Source organism: Balaenoptera ricei, chromosome 1 (assembly GCF_028023285.1).
Source record: "Balaenoptera ricei isolate mBalRic1 chromosome 1, mBalRic1.hap2, whole genome shotgun sequence".
Lineage (NCBI taxonomy): Eukaryota > Metazoa > Chordata > Mammalia > Artiodactyla > Balaenopteridae > Balaenoptera > Balaenoptera ricei.
In genome coordinates this window covers 29,371,711-29,385,227 of record NC_082639.1, presented here as the reverse complement: position 1 = coordinate 29,385,227, position 13,517 = coordinate 29,371,711, and the positions used below count along the sequence as shown (strand labels likewise).

Below are 13,517 nucleotides of genomic sequence, written 5' to 3'. Positions count from 1 at the left end.
GCCCCAGGTCACACAGCGAGGAAACTGCAGAGCTGGCATTCAAACCCAGGTCTGTGTGCCCGGAGTCTGCTCTAAAGGAGTTTTGCTTGGGTTTTCCTCGTTCAGGGGCACGTGGGCACGTGAGCACGCGGCCCGGCGGGGTGAGGGTGACCGCGTGAACGAAGCCGGGCCGCGAGGCCTGCCGAGTCCTCACCCATCCGCCGGGGCTCAAGAAACTCAAAACCGGCGCTCCAAGCCGAAGGCCCACGCCGCTCCCTCCTCCGGCTCGGACCAATCTACTCTGTAGGTCTTCGCCGCCCCGCCCAATACGTGTCCGCCCCCGGGCGCCTCCCAACAAGCGGCCTGTTGATTGGCTCTTCTTTGCCGTCCGCCGTGTTGCCTAGCAACCGGGCTTCAGGGACGCGTCAGACGGGCCTCCAGGCCTCTGGCTACCAAACCTCCCGGCTCTGTACCAGCTGCGCTCGCTTCCGGCACCATGTCGGTGCGGACGCTACCGCTGCTCTTCTTGAACCTGGGTGGGGAGATGCTTTACATCCTGGATCAGCGGCTGCGGGCCCAGAACATCCCGGGAGACAAGGCCCGAAAAGGTGAGAGGGACCAGGCCCGCACAGCCAGCCCCCGCCCCCGCTCTCGCAGCCAGAGCTCCCCAGCCAGACCCCTTTACAGACTGACCAACACCCCTGCACCCTGCTCCGTCGTAGCCAGGGACCTTTTTCACAACCCACAGCCCCATCCAGGCAGAGCCCCTCATGAGCAAAGTCCCCAAAAGATCGTTTCACCGCGGAGGGATTTAATACGCCCGTTGGATATTATTAGAGAACCTGACCCCCCTGCCATTTACTCATCCCCTTAAATTGGAGATGATTTCCCAATCTCTCTTGACAACCGGTCCCTCCCAAATGTGGGAGTCCCAGTGGCCCACCACCTGGCGACACGCTGCTAATCCGAGCATCCTCTTTTCCCCCAGGGAAGCTTCTGAGCCTCCATTCCTCTGTGTGGTATCCTCCTTCATAAACTGGAGGCCAGTCTTGCTAAGTTCAGAAGCTATTTCTCGAAAGGCGAGGTTCTGAAGTAACATAGATAAATAAGAAAATAGAAGACAAGTTGTAAATCTTTTCCCTTCACAATTGTTTGAAGAGAATGCAGTTGTGGAAGTAATGATATGAGAGCTTCTAAAGTGCAAAATGTGCCTCCCATGCACAGCACATCTAACCCCAGAGGAATGGCCACCCAGAACTCTCTGCCACCCTTTTTCTCTCCCTTTTTCCCCCTCTTCTCAACCAACAACTGTTTTCACCAAGTTTCCTGGATTAACTATGAAGGAGATATTATATTTCAAGGTAGAGGAAGAAAAGTTTATAAAGGTAACTAACATAGCTGCTGGTTAAAACATTTATTCTCTCCAACAGTCTCTGTATGCTCTATTGATGTTCAACATACAAATTCAGATGTTAAGCGTACATATTCAGATATTCACTACTGTATCTGTGCAACTGAGTCCAAGTCCATGCATAAAGAGATAAAAGAACTCCCTATAGCATACCTCCTCCATTCATTCTGTACACTGCTGCCAGTGAGCTTTCTAAACTGCAAATCCGTCCACACCTCCTGCTACTTGAAACCCTTTGTCAGCTTTCCACTGCTGTCTGGATGAAGGCCAAGTCCTTGGCAGGACATTTCAGGGCCCTTCCTGATCTGACCTCTGTCCACCTCTGCAGTCCCACCTTTCACCACTGCGTGCCTCCTACTGTGCATCTTAATACCAAACTGCTTGTAGGTCTCCATTTAAAGCATGTTCATTCGTGTTTCCATGCTAGTAATTCCCATTCTACCCCACACCTCCCATTTCCATGCTAGTTATCCCCTTGCATCCTGCATTATTCAGCTTAAGAACCATCTCCTTCTCACCTCCGCATGGGAAAGGGCCTGCGTATACTCCCATAGCACCCCAGTGTGTCCCTCTCCACCTTATCGCTGGCCACATTATACTGAAATGGTCTGTATATGCGTCTGTCTCCCCCATGTGATTGTCGTATTCATCTTTGTATTCCAGCACCTAGATTATGCCTGCAACAGAATAAATCAGTGCTCAGTAAATGTTTGTTGAACTGCTGTTTTGTATGACATTGCCATTTCTTCCTTAAGGGGGTTCTGTTTTCCTTGGCGCTATGTTATGTGATTTCATCTGGGCTATTGGCACTAGTGAGCTGACAGGTAGTTCTTGGACTGGTAGTCTGCATCTTGGAAGGCAGTGTAAATTAGCAATTAAGAGCATCTTCTCTGGAGTCATGCAGATATGGGTCCCAGTTCCAGTTTTGCCATTTAACTAGTTGTGTGACCTTGGAGTGTAACATCTATAAGCCTGTTTCTTTCTCCATAAAAGGGGAATAATAATATGCACCTTACAATGAAGTTGTAACGATCGAATGAGGTCATGTATTTAACACATTTAACCCAATGAGTAGCAGGTGTGGTCTTTCAGGAGGCGGTCTGGGCAAGACCCTGTGAATACTAGGGGACTGGCTTCCTTTGTGTTCAGGAGCTGCAGTCCTTCTGGGTTGCTAGATACAGCTTCAGAGAGTTTCAGCCACCTTTCGTAATTCACCTTCACACACTCATTCCTTCCACAGTTGGGTTGAGTGTCAGATGCCATGTGAGATGCTGGGTGGAGCCTGATGCAGCCCTTCTGCACATTCACTGGAGGTAGGGCTTTTGATCAGTCTGTCCAGTAACTGATTCTAAACCTGGGGGATATGTCTTCCTAATACAACAACAACAACAAACATTTTTTCTTCATTTATTTATTTTATTTTTTTGACTGCATTGGGGCTTCGTTGCTGCACGCGGGCTTTCTCTAGTTGCGGCGAGCGGGGGCTACTCTTCATTGCAGTGCGCGGGCTTCTCATTGCGGTGGCTTCTCCTTGCGGAGCACGGGCTCTAGGTGCGTGGGCTCAGTAGTTGTGGCACACGGGCTCAGTAGTTGTGGCACACAGGCTTAGTTGCTCTGTGGCATGTGGGATCTTCCCGGACCAGGGCTCGAACCGGTGTCCCCTGCATTGGCAGGCAGATTCTTAACCACTGCGCCACCAGGGAAGCCCCAACAAACATTAAGCACTTACCATGTACCATAGACGTCTCTGAACACCTTAATCCCCACAACTATCTTATCATATAGGTAATACTCCTGTCCCCATTTTACAGATGGAGAAAGTAGGCTAATTTGCCCAGGGTTACATAGCTGGTAAGAGGAAGAGTAAAGGATTTGAACTCAGGTCATCAGACTCCAGAGCTCATACTCTTCACCCGTATCCTTAACTGCTGCCCTGTACTTCCATACCCGAGGGGACTGTGTCAGAACCTTTGTGGGGGGAGTGGGGTGGGGAGGGGACTGGAAGATTGGGAGGAGGGGGAGAGGTTTGAAAAAAAACCCAGTATAACCACTGATTTCATAAAAGAAATGACAGAAAGTAGCTGGTTGATGAGGACCTGCAGAAGACAGAGCGAGAAAGCAGGGCAGAGGGTGCGGGATTCAAAACATCGAGAAACACTCATCTCTTCCACCACTTAGAGTTGGTGTAGCTGCAGGAGCAGGGCCTCTGTGACAAATGCCCCTGCACAGAGGCCTATAAAACACCGGACACAGTAAACTAGTCCTCACTGAAGCTTTGAATGGAAATCGTATTTCTTCTAGATGTTTTCACTGCCTTATACAACTAATTGGTCTCCTGGAGGTCATCCTGCTCCCACGAGGCCAGTGCAGATCTTGCAGTTTTTCCCCACAGTGCAGCCTCTAGTTTAGCATTCAACAGAAAGGAAGTGCTCTCTCTGTGGGGCAACTTTTGAGTGTTGCATATTGAATGCGGTCCCATGTTTAAGTAATTGCGAGAATAATAAAAGCTGCCTTTGCCTCACTCCCACCCTCTTAAAGATACTCATAAGTAAGACCCTCTTACATTTTGTTTACATTCCTCAGTTGACAAGGGGAAACTGAGGCATGGGGCCATTAAGTGATTTTCCCAAGATGCGCAGATCACAGCGTAGTACTGAGCAACCAAATGCTGTGAGGTTCTGTTTTTATTTTTCTAGTTCCAATTTAACAGGCAGCTCTGGATATCCTTGGGCCTACCTCCCACTCCAAATATAAGTAAAGTGGAATTGTCACAAACAAGTCATCTGGAGAAATAATAGAAAAACAGGGCATCCTTTACCTTCCCCGGATCCTCAGGAGGAAGGGGGCCAGGAGCACACAGCACGACAGAGACCTCTGCTGGAGCTGATTGTCACTGCCTGCAGGGGTGCCTGGTAGCCCTGGGCATGCGTTCACCAGCTCGGTTTTGTCAGCAGCAGGTAATCACTGTCCCTTAGGGTGGGTGAGCCCCTGGCAGCCCCTCTGTTCCCAAACACACCTTCAAGGGGGTTGCAGTTCTATCTCTCTGAATTCCCACAAGCCTATCAGGCAAGACCGCCTGTAAAATAAATGCCATGAAATGATAGAAGATGCGGACATTATGCCAAAGAAGCCAGCATCTGCTTTAAGAAGGCCAGACTCTTGGTGCTGCTTCCCCAGTGTTTTCTCTCCTAAACCCTGTGACTCTTGTGGGAGAAAGATGATGAATTTTCCCAGAGGAGTCTGACATTGCAGTGGGAACCCTTTGCAGTTAGTTAGGACATGGCACTGGCTGTGCTTTCAGGCCAATCTCTTCGAAGCTGTTGGTATTGTGTACTGAAAGGACATATATGCTTTGCTTATAACCTCAGAAATCACCTCTCAAACAATCTAGTGCAAATGTTTCCAAACTACACCAAAATACAAAATGTTTTTGAAATGTGGATGTGCGTTGAATTCTGTTTATCTGTGGGTGGTTTTTCTAGACTGAAATCTCTCCCAAAAAATTAAGGAAAAAAAAATCACCATCCTTTATGGGTGGTGTCCAAAGTTCTGCAGTAGAGAAAGCAGAATTAGGAGAGAAGCCAGCTAAGTGCCTGATGTGTCTGTTTCATCCCCACAACAACCCTACAAGGTAGGTGCAGCTATCATCCCCCTTTCACAAATGAAGAAACTGAGGTTAAACAAGCTGCCTGAAGTTATCTAGCTAGTAAGTGGTAGAGCCAGGTCTCAACCCATAAAGGGTCTTGATTCTCACAGATTTCTCTAGCCAAGTACATTTTTCCTTATTTGGTCTCTTCTTGGCATCTCCCTGACTACCTTTGTCCTCAGGAGCTTTCTGTACAGTGGTCCCATTGTTATTTCCCTCTTTTTACATGGAAGTCATGCCTCTCTCTATAAAAAGTAAACCAGAAACAAATAGACTTTTTTCCCTATTAATTCATGTTTCAAGTTTTTTGAGAGGTTCTGTCTGTACTCTAGAAAGCGAAATCTTACAGTAATAAGAAAATCTGGTTGTGAAGAAAGAAAATCCTTTCTCTCCCTGTTCTGGGGATTCTTCTTCCTGGTGGAAGTTAGTGTTTTTAAAAGCCTTGTATTGAATGATGTGTACTTTCAGAGTGTTAGAGCGGATGACTTCTTGAGCCTTTCAAGATAAACCCCAGGGTAGCTAGTCCTCCTGAGTTTCCTCTCCTCCTAAGCCACCCTCTGTAAGATACAGCCTCCCTAGGGCTTTTTTGGAACTTGTTATTTAACCATCATCCTTTTAAGAGTTTCAAATGGAAGGCAGAGCATTTGCATTAAACATTAATGCAAACATGAAAAATAAAGTTTCATAAGCCAGGTAATTGGAATTGGTATTTTTAAAGCCTCATTGAAAATAACGTTCTTGCTTCATGAACTGGTGTTTTCTTTTTATATGCTTCATGTAGATGAATGGACAGAGGTGGACAGAAAACGAGGTATGCTATTTCGGGGCTGCATGTATTCAGTCTGCATCCACAGATTCACCCAGTCCTTCATCAGCGGGGCTTAAAGTGGGACCACTCTAAATATTTCCAAATAAAAGAATAGGTGTGAGTTTCTCTTTAGCTGAGACATCGGTTATACATTTGAATCTTTTACTTAAATAAGTACAGAGTGGAAGATGAAAACCAAGGAAACATTGGCCAAAGGACCATATTGCACCTGAGGTATTTGTCCCTTTTCATCAGTTCCAAGCTTTGCAAGGATAGCTGGAGCAGTAGCTATATTTCTGGGTAGGCTGTCCTATTTAGTCATCCTTAAAACAACTCTGTGATAGCATCGTGTAGCTTAAGAGCTGTTCTGCTTAGCACACGGAGATATCTGTTGAACAACCGAGAAAAATGGAAGCCTATGGCTGCATGGCCGCCAGGATTGCGTGCGGAAGGCATGACACGCATGCACTATGGCCTTATCATGCCAAGTCTTCAGTTTCCTCTTCACCTACAACTAGCAGCAAACCTGAAAAAGTTGTCGATTCCTCAGAATAAAACCTTAGCCTTTCTCACCTTTAACTGTCACGAATATCTTCCATCATTTGACATCTGGGTATAGTTTATGCATGTCATAGCCAATGTCCTCGATATTTTAAGTGCTCTCCCCACACCAAGTATGCTGAGGAGATAATGTATACAATATTTAAGAGCACAAGCATTAAAATCAAACAACCCCATTCTAATTTCAAGTCCACCGTCCGCTGTGTGATCTTGGACTTTAACCTTTCTAAGGCTCAGTTTTCCCCCTTGACAGAATTGGATAATAATTCAGAGTTGTCCTGGGGTTTAAATGAGATAATGCATGGAAAGTTCTAAGCCCAGTACTTGGAACATAATAAGGCTTCAAAACATGCTAATCATCCTGAAGTAGTAGCTTCTCTGTTTTACCCTTGGTTCCAAGTTGTATGTTCCCATAAACAATAAAATTACAGCAGAGGTAGTTGATAAAAACTCAGTTGCTTTCACCCAGAGAATTATTTCATCAGGCCAGGCTCGATGAAAAGCCCAATCGAAGTGGTTGATACTCTTTTATAATATTTCACAACCATCTTTCACCACTTCTCTTGAGCAATTTTTGGCCCACCTCTTGACGCACGGCAGAACTTCAGGTGAGAAGTATGGATTTTGAAGACTCTTCGTGTAAGTAATTGAATCACTGGAATTTATCTTAACTTAAGCGTCCAAAAATAATAAGCAGAAACTGACTTCATAATCTGAACCCGGGATTAGAAGCCTGATATGTTAAGAACTCAGTTATTGACCCTTCCAGTGCACCTGTGAAAAACCACCCCACTCCCTGCCTTTAGTCTCCTGATGAAATCTGGCTGCTAGCACATTCCTGCCTCATGAAAGTATGCAGAGCTCATGAGAGTGCCAGAAACTAACACCAACACCAACTGACAGATCAGGTTAAAACTATTTCTCAGGTTTAACTTGAATACGGTGTGGGCTGCTACTCTTGGGCAAGGACAAAGTTTACTTCCTCTTTGTGCCCTGATGTTTATCTCAGTGTCTGGTACTCAGCAGGCCTACCTCAACCAAGTGCCAGGTGAAGCACACTGTGAGGTATAAGCATGTTAATTTGTGCCCCCAAGCTCTTTCCAAAGAATTAAGTGAAAGGTGGGCGCTCTGGGTGCCAGGGCCCAACCGTAAAACTGCCATTTCCTCTTGGGGGCATTTGTGTTCACTGCTCTGCCCACAGGGACAGGGCCTGTCGTACTCTCTTTCCAGCAGGAGAACTTTCTGGAAGTTCTCGTGCAAGGAGCCATGGTGATACATAGCTTATTCACTTCCCGGGGGAAAGGCTTCATTTTGCTTTTTACTTTGCCAGAGTGGCTAACAATCACCTTGGGATTTTCTTTCTTTTAGAGCTGATTTATTTGAGTCTAAGCTATTTTCCTAGATTCTGCTAAAGGCTCAAAGACCTTAGGGACATATTTCAGCCCCTAGGTGAATGGGAGCTCTTTGTAAGCGTGAACATAATCAGAGCTGATGTGATTCTTTAACTTGAATTCTTCCTCTTTGGCACTCCTCCCTGGCCTACATACACCTATGGAAAATACTTAAAGTTCTCTCTTCTGAGGCTTTATATGTGTCTTTCCATTTGTAGCTAGTTCCTTGCAAATTCTACATGTTATATAGGCTGTGGTAAGAAAAATGTCAGAAAGCCCAATTTATTGCAGGTCCTTGCTTGGTTAGGTCAAAGGCAAAAGGCTGTGCTTGAGGCAAACCCAGAAGAGTTCATCTGTCTCTAGGGAGACAATGGGGAAATGTTAGTGCACATCGAGGGTAAGCTGCCCTGGGTTGGAACTGTCCAGTGTGAGGGATGCCCTGTGTTGGTAATGGATCTGATTCTTCCTCACTAATGGGATGGAGTATAGAATAAAATCCAAAGGTCAAGTGTGAGTTCAATACTTCTGGAAGGAGTCACAGTCAGTTCGTTCTTTTGTGTCTGGGTTGGGGGGAGTGGGGAGGGAGGTGTTTCCCTTCCCCCTCTCCCCTCTCTCTGTAGCCCTTCCATTTAAGATTTAAGTACGACTAGCCCTCAGCTCCCCGCTTCTCCCCAAAACTGCTCTTTGAGATACTTTAAAATGCTGGCCTGAGCCCTCAGTGTACGTCTATCAGTTACTTACAGGTTGAGAGGGTGCCCGAAATCATGACCTTGCCTTCACTCTCTAAGATACAAGGCCACAGCCAGTCACCTGGTGTGTCCTCTGTGGCAAGAGAAAGAGGCATCTGTATCTTTCAGCAATAATCACCCACGTTTGATAATTGATTTTGTATAATTATGTTAAGTAACCAGTTTTCTTTCAAATTTTAATTACTATGAATGTATAGTCTCAGCATTCATATACACTCACCTTTAGGCAGGAATATATCTGGCTTAATTAAGAATAATCTGTGTTCAACGATACCTGTTCTTATTTCTTGTACCAAAGGGTTTTCCTAGCCCTCAACTAATGTTATTTGAGCAGCACAAAATATCTAAATGAATGAGTGAATGAAAAACTAGAATTATAGAAACTTTGGTTTGCACACACCTTAGGACCTTTTAGTCTCACTGCATGGACATTTTCCATCTGAACAACAGTATGAGACATATCACTACAGTATAATATCAATATTATAGATCATATATAGAAATTAAGGCATCCTAAAATAGTGTTTATCTGAAGTACACATCTTATAGATACATTAGAAAAGTTTTAATCTCTAACCAGTGGGTAGACTTGTCTATTTTTGTAAACTGTTGTGCAAAAAAAAAAGAGTCAATTACCATTATAGGTCCCATTTTTATAAAATCTAATTTTAAGTAAAAATGTTATAGACTTGCTAAACAAACAAACAAAACAGCATGATGCTGCTTCTCATTTTAAGGTAGAGCTCTAATTGAAAATAATCTTTTTTAAAGATTCTAATAGGAATCTATTTTAAAGAAAGAAGAAACTTATCCCCTATCACCAAGTGAGATAATGTATGTAAAAGTGGTTTGTAACCTTTGAAGCACAGCATATTTGTACATTGTCACATGTATGTTTGCCCTGAGATGGTCTCATAAAGCACTCCTGACCCTGCTTTCTACTGGGACACCTGTGTGGTTTCTCCCCAGGGAGCAGATCTCACCAAACACATCCACATCCCCACTCTACATAGGCCCAGCTCCTCCATTCCATTCGTACACAGGGAGCATTTCCTGAGTAAAGCTTCCGCCAGTACCTTGCTCAGCTGCATCTTCTCTTGTCTCTACAGTTCTGAATGACATCATCTCAACCATGTTCAATCGAAAGTTTATGGAGGAATTGTTCAAACCCCAAGAGCTCTACTCCAAAAAGGCCCTGAGGACAGTGTACGACCGCCTGGCTCACGCCTCCATCATGAGACTAAACCAGGCCAGCATGGATAAGGTGAGCAGACAGCTGCCTCTGTGCCCTGGGCTGCATTTCTTGTGGATGATCACAGACTGGAGTCAAATGAGATGACGTATGCAGTGGTGCCTGGCAAAAGACAGGCACATGTAAACATGGGCTGTTCTTGAGTTTCAAGTTGGGAAGGACCTCAGAAGTCATCTGCACCAACCCCTGTGTTGTTTATTCCATTATGTCACCCAAAGAGTGTGCTGATTTGCATGTCCATGTTTAGGAACACCTTAACCCAATACAAGCACCCAACCCTAAAAGCTTCAATTCTGCTTCTTCCTTAACAGAGCTCAGCTCTGCAAACCAGGCATTTTTTTTTTTTAAAGCAAATTCAAAACTGCTCAGTCTTTATTGGGTTGGCCAAAAAGTTTGTTTGGGTTTTTCCGTAAGATGTTACGGAAAAACCCAAACGAACTTTTTGGCCAACCCAATATTTATAATATATACATATCTGTTTCTTTGCAAAACCGATTTTTAGGGTACTCTGATTTTAAAAGGAATAATTCCAAATAAATAATGGCAGAGAATAGATAAATCTCCTGTTCATAAGAATTCCAAACACTTATATAGATACTCTGCCCTCAGGGATAGAGAGCATAACTCCCCACTGCTTGAATGTGGCTGCACTTGGTGACTTCCTTCCAAAGAAGACAGTATGGAAAGGAAGGGGAAAACAGCTAACTTCTCAGTGGAAAAACATGACAAATATTACCTCAACCAGGTGATAACATCAACAGTGATAAGCCATGTGGTGGTACCCTGATATGATGTGATAACGATAACACTTTGCCTCTGTGATCTTCCTCCCAAAAACCCACAACCCCAGGCTGATCATGAAAAAAACATCAGACAAATACCATTCAGGGGTAATGTTACAAAATACCTGACCAGTCGTCAAAGCTGTCAAGGCCACCAAAAACAAGGAAAGCCAGAGAAACTGTCACAGCCAAAAGGAGCCTAAGGAGACATGATGACTAAATATAATGTGCTATCCTGGAACAGAAATAAGACATTAGGGTAAACTAATACAATCTGAATAATACATGGACTTCAGTTAGTTTTTAAAATAATGATAATAATAATTCCTTTTCAAGTCCCTTCATTATGTGAATTTTTATAAATCATGAGGACTGACAGTGGGTGCCAGGTGTGCAAAAATCAACACTGTCTCATTGCTGGTACCTGGAAACCTCAGAGAGACAGACTGCCTTTAACTATGCCCTCTTACCTTCTGCCACTTACCTTTAGAAAGTTACTTTCTTTCCCTGAGCCTCCGTTTTCTCATCTATAAAATGGGGATAATAACAGCTACTTCATCTGTTAGTGGAAAGATTAAGTGAGAAACATAGATATAATGACACAAGAAGGCCTGGCACATAGATGTTCGATAAATGTTCGATATCTTCTCTTCTCTGCTTGTTCCTCTCCCTCTGCCTTTAAGAAAGTTTAGGTTTCCACTGAGAAAGGACACAGAACTTGGAATAAAAAAACCTGGGTTCAAGTCTTCTTTCTACCAATAGCTCTGAGATGCAATTGACTGAATAACTCTTTCACCTGAACTTTCATTTCTTCATCCTATACCTGTTTTTATCCTTTATTCCTAGCACAGTGCCCTGTACACAACAGGTACTTAATGTTTTTTGTTTTTTATAAATTTATTTATTTATTTATTTGTTTGTTTATGGCTGCATTGGGTCTTCGTTGCTGCGTGCGGGCTTTCTCTAGATGCGGCGAGCGGGGGCTCCTCTTCGTTGCAGTGTGCAGGCTTCTCACTGCGGTGGCTTCTCTTGTTGCAGAGCATGGGCTCTAGGCACACAGGCTTCAGTAGTTGTGGCCCACGGTCTTAGCTGGTCCGCGGCATGTGGGATCTTCCTGGACCAGGGATCGAACCCATGTCCCCTGCATTGGCAGGTGGATTCTTAACCAGTGCACCACCAGGGGTGTCCCAGGTACTTAATGTTTGATGATGATGGTGGAGAGTCTTAAATCTACATCTTTAGTATCAGACACACCTGCATGTGTGCACACACACACACACACACACACACCAGGCTGCTCCTGCTGTATGCCACTTTCTAAGCGAGATGTTTATCTGCATGTTGGAGAAAGGGGATCGTGTAGAGGGTTCTAGCACGTGCTTCAGGATCTGACCGTCTTTAGTTTCAAATCTCACCCTACTACTAAGTACCAGCTATGTGAAATTAGGCAAGCTTCTTCATTTTTAAACTTGGGATAATACGTACCTCATAGAGTTCTTGTGAAATTAAAGGGGATCAGTTGAGGCCATGCATATCCACGTGCTCGCACAGCACTCAGGTGGCTGTAGATTAATTCCCAAGCCCACCTCAGGTGTGTCCACGCCTTCTCTCCCAAACTCCCCTGCCTCCATCGTAGCATCATGTATCTCGCAGGCACTAAGTTGGAAATGCTGTGGTCCTTTTGGACAGCCCTCAGATCGTCTCCCGAATCCAGTCAGGCAGGCACCATGTACTGACAGCTTTCCTCCGGAGTGTCACGTGCTCTTCTTTTCCCTTCCTTATCCATCCCCACCATCTTTATTCCAGGCCTTCCGTCTGGGTCACTCCAACAAAATTTCTTTCACTCCTACAATCAGTCGATGTCACTGCCACCCTCTTAGGAGCCAGGCACCAGCTAATCCTCCCCACTCCAGTCTCTCCCTTCTCTCGCATCTCATCATGGCCAGAGTCACCAATCTCACTTAATCACTACTTTTATCACATCAGCACAGAGCATTTCAGTAGCCCCCTAATTCCTACCACATCTAGTCTAAATTATCTTGTCCATCTTTCTAAAACCTCTAATACTCCAACCTTGCCGTACCCACCTTCATTTCCCACCACCCCGAACACAAACCATCCCCTCCAGTCAGGCTGCTCTACTCTTTCTCCCAGGAAAAGAGCACGGCTATGGCTGCCTCCAGACCCTCACACATGCTGTTCCCCTCCACTAGAATGCCTTTCCCCTCCCTCAGCCAGCTGGAACCTTGCCTTGAGTCTGTAGCAGGCCCAGTTCTTCCACAAAGCCTATCGTGACCACTTTGGTCCTCACCAGTGTCTCATCTCTGATCTTCATGGGTGGTCATACCATACTTGGGGCTTGTTGATCTCTTACTAAGTTTCATTTTTCATCTCATACAGTCGTGGAACTTCATTCTTGCCACTTTCACATGTGTTTTCTCATTTACTCCTCTCAGCCATTCTGCAATGTTGGGAAATTAGGGAGTATTTTTTTTTTAAGATTTATTTATTTATTTGGCTGTGTCGGGTCTTAGTCGCGGCATGTAGGATCTTCGTTGCAGCACGCGGGCTTCTCTCTAGTTGTGGCACTCGGGCTCTAGAGCACACGAGCTCAGCAGTTGCGGTGCGCAGGCTCCAGAGCGTGCAGGCTCAGTAGTTGCAGCACATGGGCTCTCTAGTTGTGACGCACGGGCTCCAGAGCGCACGGGCTCAGTAGTTGCAGCACATGGGCTCTCTAGTTGTGACGCACGGGCTCCAGAGCGCACGGGCTCAGTAGTTGCAGTGCCCGGGCTCTCTGGTTGTGACGTGCAGGCTCCAGAGCACACGGGCTCAGTAGTTGCAGCACATGGGCTCTCTGGTTGTGGCGTGCAGGCTCCAGAGCACACGGGCTCAGTAGTTGCAGCACATGGGCTCTCTAGTTGTGACGCACGGGCTCCAG

The 13,517-nt window shown here is 45.4% G+C and overlaps 1 protein-coding gene and 1 long non-coding RNA gene across 3 annotated transcripts in view; one reads left to right on the top strand and one right to left on the bottom strand.

The window, feature by feature from the left end:
* The first annotated feature begins 378 nt into the window (after positions 1 to 378).
* The window catches only part of OSCP1 (organic solute carrier partner 1), a 28,181-nt gene continuing 15,042 nt past the window's right edge, over positions 379 to 13,517 (top strand). Inside the window, exons 1-2 of one of the 2 annotated variants that reach the window (XM_059919135.1) lie at positions 379 to 587; positions 9,655 to 9,809. In XM_059919135.1, coding sequence (XP_059775118.1) covers positions 476 to 587; positions 9,655 to 9,809 — 267 coding nt within the window. In that variant the 5' untranslated portion in view covers positions 379 to 475. The remainder of the gene's footprint in view (positions 588 to 9,654; positions 9,810 to 13,517) is intronic. The other variant, XM_059919129.1, reaches the window with a different exon arrangement.
* On the bottom strand, positions 2,825 to 11,136 carry LOC132363442 (uncharacterized). The gene is made up of 5 exons (XR_009502583.1): positions 11,064 to 11,136; positions 10,705 to 10,814; positions 9,622 to 9,899; positions 6,418 to 6,523; positions 2,825 to 3,051 (listed from the first exon to the last, which is right to left on the bottom strand). It is a non-coding gene; the product is annotated as an uncharacterized LOC132363442 (long non-coding RNA).